The sequence below is a fragment of the Chenopodium album genome, chromosome 9, assembly GCF_948465745.1.
Source record: "Chenopodium album chromosome 9, dcCheAlbu1.1, whole genome shotgun sequence".
NCBI classification, from domain to species: domain Eukaryota; kingdom Viridiplantae; phylum Streptophyta; class Magnoliopsida; order Caryophyllales; family Amaranthaceae; genus Chenopodium; species Chenopodium album.
Genome location: NC_137842.1, coordinates 68,581,913 through 68,598,109, shown reverse-complemented (window position 1 = coordinate 68,598,109; position 16,197 = coordinate 68,581,913). Strand labels below are relative to the sequence as shown.

At 34.3% G+C, this 16,197-nt stretch overlaps 2 protein-coding genes across 5 annotated transcripts; both read right to left on the bottom strand.

Moving 5' to 3' along the window:
- Positions 1–89: 89 nt before the first annotated feature.
- On the bottom strand, positions 90–4,250 carry LOC145558975 (protein TRIGALACTOSYLDIACYLGLYCEROL 1, chloroplastic-like). 3 transcript variants are annotated; one of them, XM_081620356.1, is made up of 4 exons: positions 4,092–4,230; positions 2,874–2,952; positions 1,374–1,556; positions 90–1,283 (listed from the first exon to the last, which is right to left on the bottom strand). In XM_081620356.1, the coding sequence occupies exons 3-4, from the start codon at positions 1,418–1,420 to the stop codon at positions 239–241; spliced, it is 1,092 nt and encodes a 363-aa protein (XP_081476482.1). In that variant the 5' UTR covers positions 1,421–1,556; positions 2,874–2,952; positions 4,092–4,230; the 3' UTR covers positions 90–238. The 3 variants fall into 3 exon arrangements, with proteins under 3 accessions (XP_081476482.1, XP_081476481.1, XP_081476483.1); XM_081620355.1 differs by lacking the exon at positions 2,874–2,952 and having other exon boundaries at positions 4,092–4,250; XM_081620357.1 differs by lacking the exon at positions 2,874–2,952 and having other exon boundaries at positions 1,374–1,540; positions 4,092–4,247.
- A 408-nt stretch (positions 4,251–4,658) lies between these two features.
- LOC145558974 (putative receptor-like protein kinase At1g49730) lies at positions 4,659–11,312 on the bottom strand. Of its 2 annotated transcripts, none has more exons than XM_081620353.1 (9): positions 11,062–11,312; positions 9,369–9,914; positions 7,379–7,672; positions 7,014–7,275; positions 6,599–6,651; positions 6,439–6,506; positions 6,238–6,327; positions 5,751–5,835; positions 4,659–5,677 (listed from the first exon to the last, which is right to left on the bottom strand). In XM_081620353.1, exons 1-9 carry the CDS (start codon positions 11,132–11,134, stop codon positions 5,136–5,138), a joined length of 2,013 nt encoding a protein of 670 aa, XP_081476479.1. In that variant the 5' UTR covers positions 11,135–11,312; the 3' UTR covers positions 4,659–5,135. The 2 variants fall into 2 exon arrangements, with proteins under 2 accessions (XP_081476479.1, XP_081476480.1); XM_081620354.1 differs by having other exon boundaries at positions 7,400–7,672; positions 11,062–11,311.
- Between the last annotated feature and the right edge of the window lie 4,885 nt (positions 11,313–16,197).

The window sequence follows — 16,197 nt, the reverse complement described above, 5'->3', positions numbered from 1 at the left end:
AGTTGAAAAGGAAAAAAATAAATAAACAGCTTTCATGAAGGGTTCTCCCTGTAACCCTGTTTGAGGTGCACAAATTCGAGATCTCCAGAAAACAAAACAAATTACAAATATATTCAGTAAAATGCACTGGAAAGAATGTCAATGTGCCTTTCTTACAAATCTTTCGTTCTAATGCAGAGCAACAAATGTATTTTGGCGAAAATTGGAGTTGCAAGCTTAAAACTCCACAGGAAAGAGATCATACACAATTCCTAAGTGAATCCCCTGCCCCTTGGAAGAAAAAATAAGAAAGAACGAAATCTGCAATAAAGATACCAACCAGAGATAAAACAACAGCTGAAGTAGTTGACTCCCCAACACCCTTAGCACCACCAATGGTCGTTACACCCCAAGCACAGCTCACAATTGCAATTATTCCACCAAAAACCTGGGACTTCATCATGGCACTAATAATATCCCATGACCGAAGTGCTCTCCGAGCAGAGTCCAAAATCATTATGTAGCTAACTCCGTAAACACTGTCAGCCAAGAAGGCACTAGCTGCCATCCCCACTATGAAACACATCAGGGTCAAAAAAGGCAAAGCTACACAAGAAGCAATTACCCTAGGTGTGACAAGGTAATCGACAGGATTTGCCCCGAGAACTCTCAGTGTGTCAGTCTGCTCAGAGACCTGCATGGTTCCGAGCTCCGCGGCAAAAGAACTTCCAATACGACCTGCCACCACAATTGATGTAACCACAGGGCTTAGTTCACGAGAGAAGGCAAGAGCTAAGACCCCACCAATGGATCGGTTCAGCCCTAACCGGGTGAATTCCCGAACAAATTGGATAGTAAATGCCATCCCCACAAAAGCTGATGTCAGAAGACAGACCCCGACTGATTTAGGACCAACTCTTTCCAGCTGTTGGAGAGTGTTTTTCCAGTGGATTTTACCCTTGAGAGCCCGGTATATTACTTGCCCTGCCAAAATGAGAACTGATAAGCCCCTCCACAAGTACCTAGGAGGTGACCAGTTGGCAAATAAAGTCTCCATCTCAAGAGTGGGAGAATGATTTATGCTTGAGCTTTCATCGGTTGGTACAGCATCTGGAAAATTGTCATTGGAATTAGGAATGGCTGACAATGCTGTACGTTGGATGGGTTTTAGTAAATGAATAAATCCTCCAGCAGCATGAGGTCTTTGAGCACAGTGAGAAAAAGTACGTGTTCTGATTTCGGTCCATTTAAAATGCCCAGTAGTATCTCTCCTGCAGTTGGTCCAGCAACTCTGGGACTTAAAGCTATAATTCACAAAGTAATTCAATCATTAGGTGCAAAAAACTACAATAGCAGTCTATGAACTACTTCAAAATGGAACAAAGAGGAGATACCTGCTAGAAATGCAAGGCATAGACTGCAATAACTGAACTGTATGCATGATCAGCCCTTCTATTCAACTCTAACACAGTTTTATTCAGAAAATAATTCCTTAAATCTCTACTTTGCCAAGTAGAGGTGGTGGAAAAATATAACACCTCATGCCAGAACACTCCTTTAGCTGGTGACCAGGCAACCTAAATCAGTTTATAGTAACAAAAAAGTTCTAAGATATGAAGATGATGATTCATAGAATGGAAGTGTGCAATTTTGAAAGCTGAGAAGCCAACACTAGATATTCTAGTACTAAGCTAGATGCAACAATGCGATCAAACAATCTAAAGTGACCTCAAAACATTAATTTGGACAGTTAATCTTCAAAAGAGAGATATTTGAGCATCTTCAAAGATAAAAGCACTAGTCAAATGAAAAAGAAGAAGCCTGAAAACAAGATTTATTTTTTACTTTTCCAAATTCTCTCAAATAAATCTCTCTCAAACTCTCTGGTACATTAAAGCTTATATTGATGATTTTGCCACAATACTATCATATGAATACTCAATGATAGTTGTGATTGTCAGGCAAAGCCCACAAATTGACAACAATGGAAGGAAGCCAAGAGCATCGTGAATTGTTAAAGGAATCCAAAGCTTTAGAGCAAAATCATGATCAGCTTGTTAGAGTTTTCTTTTGCTAACAATTAGAACGTCATTTAACACTACACCTGGATCCTTAAATCCATTTCCCCAAAAGCTAAAAGTCCTTTCATGTAGTCTATTAACTTGCTTTCTAGCTTATCTTGCTCCTAACGACTTCTGCCTATTTAGCCACCTATTTATATGCTAGAAGGCCAGAAGCTAACAAGCAGTGAATTTACAAGTTTACATTCAACTTGCAGTTTGGAAAGAGTTTCAAACGTGACTACGTGAGATAACATTATAAAAAAGGATCAAAAATCCATTCAACTAATCCAAGCCAGCTGAAAGCAAGGCAAATAATACTCCTATTTCACAAGGACTCTAACTCCGTATGAGCATCAAAAGACTCGATCATGCCCGAACCCACTGGAAACAATTGAGATACTTCATCAACAAAACTCAATTCAAAACTAATCAGTATCAAGGACCTGCAGTCCATCCATTCCGACATTAGCCATCATGATTTATAGTGTGAACTCTATAAGATACAATGGCATACGACATTGTTTAACTAAATCACTATGTGACGATTTTAATATGTATATACAGTAAATATAAAAGAAAAATAAAAAGTAACAAGCAAATTAATAACTCAAAAGAAAGAACACTTGTTCAATACTTTTGTTTTTCAAGTAGAGATCAAATTAAAACAAACAACCAAGGCATCAAGTTGAAACAATACGTCCACCTAGTTTCAAAAGCGCATGCAATCAACAAAATGAGGCAATCATCAACCTTAGTAACCTACAATACAATGTTTTAAAGCAAGTGCAATCGGTAAATAATGCATTCTTGAAAACGTTAAGTTCAATTCACCCAAAATAGCACAAGCTCCTAACGCTTGCCAAACACAGATAAAGCACAAACAATAGCTCCAGCACTTCCAGCTAAAGACCTGAAAGAGAAGCACATCGCGTCGTTATATGAAGAAATGAAAGATCCTTTTTATCAACAAATACAATATTGTGAAAGGTAGAAAAATGTGCAAACAAGTCAATGGCATGAACGATATTTTTCCCAATTAGTACATAGTACAAATACAACACAAATGCTTGTTGACCCGTTTGCATGCCATTAACCTGTTTGCACATTTTTTTTCTACCTTTCATAGTATCGTATTTGTTGAAAAAAAGGATCTTTCACTTCTTCATATAACGACGCGATGTGCTTCTTTTTCAGGTCTTTAGGTGGAAGTGCTGGAGCTATTGTTTGTGCTTTATCCGTGTTTGGCAAGTGTTAGGAGCTTGTACTATTTTGGGTGAATGGAACTTAACGTTTTCAAGAATGCATTATTTTACCGATTGCACTTGCTTTAAAACATTGTATTGTAGGTTATTAAGGTTGATGATTGCCTCATTTTGTTGATTGCATTTGCTTTTGAAACTAGGTGGACATATTGTTTCAACTTGATGCCTTGGTTGTTTGTTTTAATTTGATCTCTACTTGAAAAACAAAAGTAATGAAAAAGTGTACTTTCTTGAGTTATTAATTTGCTTGTTACTTTTTATTGTTCTTTTATATTTACTGTATATACATATTAAAATTGTCACGTAATGATTTAGGTAAACAATGTCGTATGCCATTGTATCTTATAGAGTTCACACTATAAACTGTAATAATCCCTCTCTCAAATTCACCTTTTGACTCCTACCCAGATATCTAATTTCACAAATTCTTCTTAGTTTCTATATTTTCCCTGATTAAAACCCTCATTTTCTCCATAATTGAAGCTATAATTAGTACTTTGTCAACCACATTGAATCTAGCTCTAAAAAAAAAGTACTCACAACAATCAATTCACACACACCAAGAAATATATGAAATACAATTAAAATTCCGGAGATAAAATACTGACAATTGACAACAATTTGTTCAATGACAAAATAGAAATCTAATTCTAATATCAAAATTGAACGAATGACGCATAATTAATAACCAATGACAATTTATAGAAACAATCGGATAGCAATTATGCGTCGAAAACATAATTTAAATGATATAAAGAAGATCGGATAATTTGAAGGAGATACATACCTTTTCTTTGTCTGCTGTAGTGAAGTTAATTCAAAGTATTAAATTTAGATTTTAGAAATTTGAAGATTGGAGTTATTCGGGATAAAAATGGAGGAAAACAGTGAACTAAGAACAGCGAACTTAGAGGAGTGAGAAATTTGACGACGAAGAAATGATATAGGGAGGAATTGAGGATGGGGAAGAATGATATAGGGAGGTAATTTTTAATTTTTATTTTTATTTTTATTTTTATTTTTAATTTTTTTTTTAAAAACTTCTGATTTATTTAAATGAGGTCTTTTTCAATTAGTTTATAAGTTAATCATGTTTCAATGTTTGTAATAACTTTTAGTTTATCGGTTTTCCTTTTCCCGTCATTAATATGGCTTTGTATTTCTTATTTTTCAATGAGGTTTATATTGATTTTACTCGTAGGTTACACAAATATGAAATGATTTTACTCGTGGGTTACACAAATATTATTTTTCAATGCGAAGTATATATAAGGAAGGTCGTATAAACATTGAGATGTTTAATTGACGTTTGTAAGTTTAGGGTTATTTAGGAATTAATGTAATTGTCAGAATGTATAAGAAAATCGACTATTAAAATAAACAAGGAAAACCTTGCACCCAAGCAAATAATTGTAACAACACTTTCATGAGGAAACTATGTTACAACTTACAAACTTACAACTCTTACAAGTTACAAGCCAATTAAGAGAATCGCTTATTGCATCTAAAAAATTACATCCAGTATACATACTTGAACAATCAAGTCGATTCAATACAAATACAATTCCAAAAAATTCTAACAGCTGAGAAACATGATTATCCCCTGAACAAGGTTAGTAGGAAACCAAATGTACTGCAACAAAAACTCTTCCATCTCAACAAAATAAATAATCACAAAATTCTGCGAAATCTTTACAAAGAATCTCAAGCGTGGCGTATGTCCAAAACTGCACACACCTGTAGTATGTTACGTCGTTCTCTGAAGTCACATCCTCTGTTCATCACAATGCTACACTTGGAATTTCATCATGTACCAAATACCTTCCTTGGTTTAAAGTGATTGATTATTAGGAGGAGACTGGGGAGATCCATTTTCAAGTAGAAAGCTTCTACTACAGTGTGACCTGTTCGTACTGGAAGAAGATGCAAGATATCTCCCTTCTCCACTATGAAATATTATATCAGCCCTTTGCGCCTTCCCTTTGCTTGGTCTTTTCCCTTGGGTCCCTTCATAATCTTCTTCTTGCATATCGTGGATGAAACCACTATGCAATGGATCAGAACTTTCGTAAAGAAGCCTTAAAACTTGCTTAATAGAAGGTCTACCTCGAGCTTCTGAATGTGTACACCATTTTATGACTGACACAACAGTCTGAAGCTGATCATAGTCGAAAAACTCTCCAATTTTGGGGTCCACAAGCTGTGAAAGTTTTGTTTCTGAAGTAAGGAAACTTTGAGCCCACTGTACCAGGTTTCTGTTATCTTGTATAACTCTTCTTCCAGTCACCAACTCCAACAACACCACACCATAACTGTAAACATCACTCTTCTCTGTAAGTTCCCGAGTGACAACATACTCTGGATCCATGTAACCTGGAGAAATTCAAAATGTAAATTTTTTACTCTAGAAGCGGGTTTAAACCATGAAGTTGCTGTTTCTGCCTACCTGGAGTTCCTCGAACTTCAGTATTTATTGGCTCAAAGCAGATAGAACCATTTTTGGCAGCATACACGAGACCAAAATCTGCAACCTGGAGAGGATAACAACAGAAGTTTCAACATGGCAAAGTTTTGGAAAGAAAACAAGTTTCAGTTATATGAATCAGATACCAATTTGAGGGACAAATGAGTTAAGAGAAAAGCCATTCTTCCTGGATCTATGAAAATGATGAAATAATCATTACCACACAACAGCGGATCAATTGCAAATTACAAGTACAAGAAGTATTGTGAATATTTCCATAAATTATGATCATGATAGAGAGAAAATTATAAGACTAGAATCTAAATGTACAATTCTAGTACACTCTTAATTATGTCACATAAAACACACAAAAAGTTCCCAACCTATAAAAACATAAAATGAATAAATAAATAAAGAAGAAAAAAAAAAAAAAAAATCACAGCCAAGTGACCAACAAGTCGAAAAGTACCTTAGCTACAAAGTTATCATCTAATAAAATGTTGCTGGACTTTATGTCTCTATGGCAAAGAGGAGGGTCACAATAGAAATGAAGATACTCCTGCATGTAAGACCTCAAAGTGTAAGAAACCAGGCAAGATAAGAAATACCATAAATAGCCTAAAATCCAACTGTGTACAACAGTTTAAAAAAAAAAAAAAATTGAGGTTACCAGAGCATTTGCCACATCAATTGCAATCTGGATTCTTGTCTGCCAGCAGAGTGGTGCTCTGTCTGGAGCTGGAGAAACAGAAAGCCGTTGATAAATAAACAATTATGCATTCAAAATTTTATACTCTCCTAGAATGAGAGGTGAAAGTAGACAAACTCACTGTGAAGGTGATCCTTCAAGCTTCCGTTTTGCATATATTCATACACGAGAAACCTGCAAAGGAAAATAGTATGTGTTAATACTCCTTTTGAATTTTTTTTTTTTTTTTTTTACTTGTCCCACTTTGACTTTGAGCACTGCCCAAGTACCCAGTACCCACACATCCTTCTATGACCATTTTTATTTACTGTCATATAAAAACATATGGTATTATATAAAGTTATTGGATTTGTCTAAATTTAGATAATTAAATTCCACTTACTATAAATTTTGCTATTTGGAAATTTAAAAATATTAATGGTCAAAGGTGTGCATTGCTAATCACAGCAAGTCAAAGAGGAACAAGTTAAGAAAAACGGAGAGTATTTTCTACTGGTGGGTGGTTGCATGCATAAGCCTTCAGATCTTTTAAGCACCTTTCTTGCTTTTGAATGCAAAAACCTCTAAGAGCTACGAGATGACGATGATGTAATCTAGCAAGAAGCTCAATTTCTCTACAAAATTCATCCTCCGCTTGGTCTGAAACTTTGTTCATCTGCTTCACTGCAGCTATCAATCCATCACTAAATTCAGCTTTGTACACTGTTCCAAATCCACCTTGTCCAATGATTGTACTAAAGTTGTTAGTCGCCTTCCTTGTATCCTTGTAGCCAAATTCCCGAAACATGGAAGAAGGTCCTGAAAGCAAGTTTCAGCACATGTTATAAGAGGATGGCCAAACACAGAATGTCAAGGTTTGTGCACTATGGCAGACAAAGAGAAGAATGATAAGAGTAGTAACTGGTTGGTAATACTATCATACCATCTGGCATTCGTCCAGAAGGAGCTTTAGATTTCTTGAAGCTACCCCCTGAATCATCAAGCTCTTTACTCTTTCTGCGAATCAGAAATACTAAGACTAAAAGTAGCATGAAAGAAATTACTGTGACGCCAATTCCAACACTTGTTATAGCTGTAAGTTGATAAGAGTGGTGATTCTCATGAGGAGAATTGCCCGATATGCCCAATGACTGACTTGGGCTCGCAGTCAGATCTGGGTTTGGAGATGCCAGTGGAGGTGAGGATGCATCAGAAACTGTAATGACATAAACAGTGGATAAGAATCATAACAGTGTAATCAAGACAAATCTAGCTTCTGTGCGTCAACAAAAGATATGCTTCGTAGATCTGTAAAATTAATATGAAGTATGATAGAGGAAAAGAAGGGAATAAACAGCTTGATTCAGAAGCCTGTGCCTACCCCCCCCCCCCCCCAGACACACACTCTATACAGCATTAGTGCTGTCCATCCCTAGAAGATGGATAGCTATGTTTACCACTAAAAATATTGGTCAAATGAATGAAAACGATAAAATAAAGTACCACTTTTGGCCTGAGAGAATTATAGAAGGCATAGCACAACTTCATCATTTAGCTAATAAGACTTAAAGGAGTGTTACAATATCTCCGTCAAATAGAGATGAGCCAATATATAAACAGTTTAATACACTGTACGATACATTGCCATGGAAACTAACCACAGGAATCCTGTGTTGGCACAAATGTCAAATTTGACAGACAAGTTTCTACAAGGACAATATCAAAGCAAAATCAGGAGCACTCGGGATTAAATAATGGTCCTAGCAGTTAACAGATCTTGTAGCCATGAACCCATGAAAATAACAGTTGATTGACATAACTACAAGTTCAATATCAAGAAAATGTAACATCTGCCGCTCCTTTGCAGCAAATAACATAGCCAGGCTTGTTTTCTTAAGAATACTATACTCCATTTCATCTCAAAAGAGAAACCTTCATTTCTCAGTTCTAACTATCAGTGACAAGGGCCGACAGGCTGCACCTCATCCAGTCATCCACCACACCTTTTGACTAAAAGGATAAAAGCACAGGCAGCTAACCAGATCCCTCAAGAATTGACCAAGTATAGCCAATGATACCACAGCTAGCTAATTACTAATTAGATCCTATCTTGCACTCCAGAAATCCTTTTTTTGCCAAAAATATTTAACACTTGAAGGAAAAGAAAGTCATTAAGTGGACCTTCCCCTTTCTCATTGATGCCATTGCAGTGCTTATTTCATTGTTAGATCTGCCAATAATGTCTTCTCTTCTCAAAAAACTGTCATTCAGCATAATCGCAATCTAGATAATTAATTCCTCACATGATCAAATTTGTTCCATAACCAAAAGATCTTTTCATCTCCCAAATCTATTACAGTGCATACCTATAGGACATACAAGACCTTTCATAATAGCTGAGATTTATATGTAGTACTCGTCACAGAACACCATAGTATCCTTGTAGACAGCAGCTAAGTGTCATGAATATAAAAAAATTTTAAAAAATCACAACCAAAATTAACAATGCTGGCATTAAAGCAACCCATGATTCTATTTATTCTCCAAGTTGCTCATAAAATTATAGGCTCACTTTGGCATTGGTCCCATAACAGATTGATATATGTCAACACACCAGGGAAAGGGCTTAAGTTAGCAAAATATAATGGTGCAATGTCAACAGGGAAAACTAAAGGGAAGAAAAGACCATGATTCATATCTTCTCAAAGAGCTCCAACAGCAATTGTAATTAAGATCACGCTACTTTCTTCATAAAGTTTAAATTATAAAACAAAGATATAAATTATGTGTTATTTAAATGATATCATAGTCACTCTTATCATCTAAGAGATCCTTAATAACAGTAAGTATGTGACTACAAGATCTTTCATTACTGTAGATTAAAAGCAACTGTAATTGATAATAAAAAGTACCTGTGGCTCTAAGCCTTGGAACCCCAAAGAAACAACTGGCAAATCCAACTGCAGATGCATTGTCAGATTGACTGGCAAGAGCAACAAATGTAGCATCTCGACAAGTGATCAACGTAACATTATCTTGAACTACAATTCTCTGACGAAGATACGTGAGGCTAGCGTTTATACACTTCTTGCACCCACGATCTCCTGAACGTGCAAGTTCACAACTTTCAGCTACATCAGCAAAGCCTGGAGACTGCAACATCTGTGCAACGCTGGTTCTACTCTTGCACTCATAATTAATAGGAATTTTGGTCCCAAATCTGCAAAAAGTTGTAGCATTTGCAGGCACTCCATAGAGCTCTAAGGTTTGTGACATTGACTGGAGACAGACTTCAGAAAGATCTGAACTAACCCCAAGGTTTCCTGTTGCATTTGCATAACGGGCAATAGAAAGTGCAACATATGCATTGATGTGACGACAACATTTTCCACGGGCATTTGTTGAGCAAATTGAAGCCACCAGAGTAAAATTGGTTCCACTTAAGCTCAAGGGGCATCCTGAGAGATGAAATGAGTTAAACTAATTGACCTGAAGCGTCTCATACAGGCAAGCAATAATCATAATTCTCAGACTAATTGACATGGTAAAATATAAGGAAGCAGTAAGCAGTATATGAGCAAAAATAGTACCACCTCAGACAGCACCAAACAAAAAAATAAATCAGAATCTTAAAAAAAATAACTAAAAGCACAAATAAATGTAGTAGAGTTGCAACTTTAAGAAGAACACTGGAAAATAAAAAAATAAAAAAAATCTGAAATCACATCCTAAATGCTTAGCTTGGAAAGTACTTTTTATCTTTCTAAAACAATGTCTTTTTGTGTGCGTGTATATAGAGCACCAAAGGCTATGATGTATACAGAATCGATTCGAGGCCTCGGCTAAACACCCTAGCTGACATCTACAAATAATAATGCTTAAAATTTGACAGAAACAGCAACAAACAAATCCATCTCGTAGGTATGGAGAAAGATAAAATTAACATATAATAATAACAATCTCCAGTGCTCCTGGAATGGCATGATAATCAATCTAATTCAGAAATTATAAATCACTAAAAATTCTCAAACCACCTTTAAATCAGCCAAAAGTAATAATATTGTCAAGCACTCAAGCAGCATAAAATTTGACATACATTATAGTCCAAAACCATGACCCCTTTTTATCATTAATATTATTATAATTTTATAAAGAACTTAGAAGATAATGCTCAAAAATATTATCCACATTATGAAATTTCTTGAACAATATGACAAAATCTTAAGAGATAGTTTCAATAATTCAACAGAAAAATGCAATAATAAAGCATAATAACACCAACACCAATTGAGCTGGAGCCTGGAGAAACAACCCACTTCAAACTAATTCAGCACACCAAAATAAATAAATAAATAAAAATTGCATCAACCCATCAACAGAAATCCAGTATTCTTAACAAAAGTAGTCAAATTTTCCTTTTTCTCAGTCAAAAGTAGGTCATAATCAGTCAATAAATTTGAGTACTTGAATCCTAAACCTGGGCAAAACCTAAAGAACATAATGTTTAATAAATAAACCCACATTTCTATTTTCCACCCTCTAAAAAATGGAAATAATTAAAGAAACCCAAAAGAAGAAAATTACAAGAAGAGTGGAGAAACAAACCTGTAAATGCAATAACTGTAGAAAGTTGCAGTGGAATAAAAATGAAGATTGCAAAAAAAATAGAATTGCCCATTTTATTAGAAAGTGAAAGTGACACAAAAATTTACAGAACACCTTGGAGTTGAGGACTTTGAGGGAGGCTGCTAGAGAGAGAAGAGAGAGAAAAGGAGTGAGAAGAAGAGAGAGAGTGAGTGAGGGGGTTTTTGGCAATTTTTTGTCTTTTGACTACACTTGGGAAACTCTGCAAAAAATAATTTTTCTCACTCTATCAGTCTATCTCCAGGTCACGGACAGGGTTGCAACTTATTTGTTGTAAACTTGCAATTATTCTTCTTCTGTAGCTTCATAGCCAATAAACGGTTTTAGCCGTTTTCTTGTACTTGTTGTAATAAAAAATCACCCAATGGATATTTTAAGGGTGGTTAATTAGCGATTTTATGGGTAGTTTTGCATTATTTTTTTTATTTTTTTACCTTGTTAAGATTAAGTGAAATTTGTATGTTTTTTTTTTCTGAAAGAGAAATTTGTATGTTTTTGGTGTTGAGGTTAATAAAGATTGAGCAATACAAGACTTTAGGTTAATAATACACGGCTACTTACCAAAAAATAACAAGTTACTCCGTAATTAGTATTGTACTTGTATACATAGGGGGATTGAAAGAGCAGAAAAAGTTACGAAATATCAAATATAGTGATGTAAACGTAATTTAAATACCACCTCTAAAACTTTAACCAACAAAGCTAGTCATCATCCATATCAAATCAACTTTTTTAACCACGTACAATATGATGTAATTAGCACGACGGATGATAACTGTATAGTGGTCATTACAAGAAAAATAATAGAGTTCAATAAACGACTTTAGGATTTAGGTATCGGATACCCAATTGGCATTTCCAGCAAGCAAACCTTGCCTTGGTTGGTCGGTTATACCAATTGCAATCCACCCACGCTAAGCAGATCATTCATTACGCTTTTATGTTTATGCCATTGCAAAACTTTGCAACCCTTTTTCTCCTTTTTCCCCCTCTTTATTAAGAGATCTTAAAGCTTACTTATCCCTTGTATTAAAGTTCTTCTTTATTTTATGTGGCCAAATCATTGAATGTACGTATAAATAGCTGAAAGACCCATCTAATAAAAATTACCAAAATTTAAGACAGAATAGGTCTCAATCACACTAATATATAACAATAATAATAATGGACTAGCTTTTATTGCCTTTGTAAATGAAGTATACTTAATTCATTTCAGTAATTTAATTTAACGATCGATTCTCATCTGCTATGGAATCTCAAGTGAAAACCATGTCTTGATGTAACCCATCATCACAATACACAACCTCTTCCACTATAGATGAAACTAATTAAAGCTAATGTATTGTCTTTAATTTAATTGCCCCCCCCCCCCCCATTTTACACATAAATTCAAACAAAAAAAAAATGATGCATTCGTGGTTTATACTCCGTATTAATTTTTGGCTCTTTCGATGCACAGGTTATTTTTAAAGATTGTTTTTCTTAAGGTGTGTTTTTAAGAAAATAAAACAATTCATTTTCATAGTTAAAATATGCAAGATATGAAATGCATAGTCTTTAGGGTCTGAACTGAACTGAACTAAAATGAATATTGTATAAGAGAAGGAAATTAGGAGCTGAACTGAACTGAATTTTAACGTATGAGAACAGTACAAGCCCTAATCATTTAACGTTATATCATCTATATTTTAGTTAGTGAAAATGTAAAAAAAAAAAAAAATAACATTGATTACATGTAATGAATTAACTTTATTAATGATTTTAATATAAATGTTTTGTAGAAAAAATTAGGAAAAAAATAAATAAATGATAAGTGTGACATGTGGTGAAATTGATATTTAATTGTGGAAAATAATTACCCATAATTTATATTCTTAAACTTGTTAGTCTAAAATATACTTTGTATATGTCATGACATTATAATTTATACATGTAGGGTATCAAGGTGTGCAAATTAGATCGTAGACATATGTGTCAATATATGCCTTGAAATAACGCAAATATATAGAATAGTAGTAACATAATAGCATATGAAATACAAGTAACGAAATATATTATATGAAGATTGGCCTGGGCCATGGGGGTTTTGAGCTATTTTGATTCTTTAATTTGTGCTAATTTTATGTATTATCCTCACTTATGGCCTGTTTTCTTACGTTGAAATTCAGTTCAGTTCAGCTCAGCTCAGTTCAATTCACTTCAGCTCAGCTCAGTTCAGTTCAGCTCAGTTCAGTTCAGTTCAGTTCAGCTCAGCTCAGCTAAGTTCAATTCAGTTCAGTCCAGCTCAGTTCATCAGTTCAGTTCAGTTCAGCTCCTAATTTCCTTCTCTTATAAAATATTCATTTCAGTTCAGGTCAGTTCAAGTCAGTTCAGTTTAGCTCAATTCAGTTCAGTTCAGCTGAGTTCAGTTAATGAGAACAAGCCCTTAGATAGTATATATATATATATATATATATATATATATATATATATATATATATATATATATATATATATATATATATATATATATATATATATATATATATATATATATATATATATATATATATATATATATAATCTAAAACTAATAGTCTAATACAAATAAGTCTAAATCTATCAATACTTTATCCAATGAGATTTTTTATTTATAAGTAATTCCAACATCAACATCAAAACCAGTCAAAAATGTAATAACAAGCGAAAATATATGTATGAACATGGTACCATGATGAGAAAATTTTGGTCCGACTATTTGTGTTGCTTATGTTAACTAAAAGCTTGTTATGTATCTCAGATGTACTGTATTACACCCCGACACCCGAAAACATTTAACTCATTAAATCAACAAATGAACAAATAATTATTTCCTTACGATGCATTACCTTCAAAACATAGGAGGAAATTCGTACCCGATTTACAAGAAAATTAACGATAGCTTGATAGAGTGGATGACCACTCAAAAAAATTGAAATCGTAAAGTTCGGTGACCACAACGATTGACCAATCACTCTCAATAATAACAGATTGACAAGAATACAAAAATTGGAGGCGATGTCGACGAGAATAAGCTAAATATGGGATTGGAATTTTATGCAAGGTTGCAAACTATATATCTGTCAGAAAAAATAGTAAAAATAATGAGATAAATTTTTAGGCATAAATCATGGTACATATAAAAAATGGGACCAAATTTAAACTAGATATAATATAAATGTGTTTTGTAAATATCATACATGGACAAATTTTGAGGGAAAATATTAACGTACTATAAGCCCTACCAAGCAATTGGATTATGCTTGTTACATACGTAGTATATAGAGAAAATTGTAATTATTCATATTGTGGAATTTATGTTTGAAAGAATATCAATCGCATGTGATTTGATCATGTTTTATTGTTTTGCAAGGCACATTTGAAGTTTTCTTATATTAGAACGTGGCATGTCCTATAACACCAATAAATTTCTTATGGTTGTGAGCTAGTTACCCCATATTTGGTGAATATTCAATTTCGCATGTAGATAACATAGTTACATAGTACATAGTACAAAGTATATAGAATAACTTATTATTGCCAAGACAAACTAAGAAGTTTACAAATAAAATTATGGTTTTATTCATTTTTTTTTTTAGTTGCAAGGTTGGTGGTTAGTTCGAAAATGATAACTTCAGTCATGAATGTATATAATAATTATAGAGTATCAATAAGTACGAAATATCATTAGTTGATACATGAAGTATATGCTAAAAGGAATCTAACAAGATCATGTACACACATTATGATAATTTTTCATAAGTGTAACTTGTTTAAGAGCCTTAAAGTTGTATATGTTAATGTTATGAAAATGAAAGCATTGCAATTAAAAAACGAAAAAGAAATATAAATCGTATGAAGTATAAGTGCAGTTTGTAAAGGGTAAATGAGTTGACATATGGCTCACGTGTAGTGCTATTAGCTATTGATTCAACATGCCAACATTGGAACACTACTACAAAACCAGTGATTTGCGACCACCAATAACGGTCGCAAAATATTAGGAAAACGGTCGCAATTGGCCATTGTAACCGTCATCGGTCGCAAGAACCAGTCGTTATTCTGTTGGTCGCCAAAAAAAAAAAAAAAAAAAAAAAAAAAAAAAAAAACTTGTTAACGAACGCAACCTAATTTTGAAAAAAAAAAATAAAGCGACTTACCTGACTTAACTCGACGGAAGACGAAAGAGGGACGGAGAGAAGAGGAACCCGACGAGGCGGTGACAGTAGTCCTGCAAATAGGTTCATTTGTGACCCAAATTTAAGGTTTTTGCCCAAATTAATTAAATAAAAAAAAAATGCATCGACTTACCTGAATACTGGCGCCTAAAAACAAGGAGGGACGGGCAGGAGGGGAACCTGGCGGCGGTGGTCCTGCTTGGGGGTTGATTTGCGACCCATTGTTAGGGTTACGGAACAAAGTAACAAAATTAAAATATAAAAAAAAATAAAAAAATTAAGATAACCTACCGAGTGCAGCGTCGCCGGCCGGAGAATGCTCGTCGGAGGGAAGAACGGGTGGAGTAGCGGTCGTTTTCGCCTTCTTCTCTTCGTTGTTTCCCTCTTTCCCCTTCTTCTCTGTTTCTTCTTTCCCCTTCCCCTTGTAAATGAAAATACCACGATATATTTTAAATTTCTTTTAAAAAAAAAAATTACGACCGATTCTACGACAGTGAGACCGGTCGTAATTATTTTCAAAAAAAAATTAATCACATAATTTCAACGACCGTCACAACGGCCGCAAAAAATTAAAAAACGGTCGCAATTATAGAATTTTATGACAGGCTTTTTAACGGTCGCAATTAATAAGAATTGCGATCGTTTTTATAACAGTCGCAATAAAACGGTCGTAAAATCACCGCATTTTAGTAGTGAAAATGCAGACTTTGATTAATTATTACTTTATTAGTGTGTTACTATTTATTGTCTCGGAAAAATTTTGTGTAGAACGGACTCAAGGTGAGTTCGGTCTCATGCAATTCAAAACGTTTTCTATTGTCTCGCATTAACTGACATGGCCTAACAACTTCTAAAAATCTCCCTCCTTCAACCATCATACTCGGCCCCCTATCTTAGTCTC

What these genes read in the sequence shown, in the direction of transcription:
- LOC145558975 (XM_081620355.1), bottom strand. Translation starts at nt 1,420, where the DNA reads ATGCATACAGTTCAGTTATTGCAGTCTATGCCTTGCATTTCTAGCAG. An exon ending in ATGCCTTGCATTTCTAGCAG is followed by an intron (nt 1,284 to 1,373) that starts GTATCTCCTCTT and finishes TGTGAATTATAG; the next exon opens with CTTTAAGTCCCAGAGTTGCT.
- LOC145558974 (XM_081620353.1), bottom strand. Translation starts at nt 11,134, where the DNA reads ATGGGCAATTCTATTTTTTTTGCAATCTTCATTTTTATTCCACTGCAA. An exon ending in TTGATGTGGCAAATGCTCTG is followed by an intron (nt 6,328 to 6,438) that starts GTAACCTCAATT and finishes TCTTACATGCAG; the next exon opens with GAGTATCTTCATTTCTATTG. An exon ending in ATGATAACTTTGTAGCTAAG is followed by an intron (nt 5,836 to 6,237) that starts GTACTTTTCGAC and finishes TATCCTCTCCAG; the next exon opens with GTTGCAGATTTTGGTCTCGT.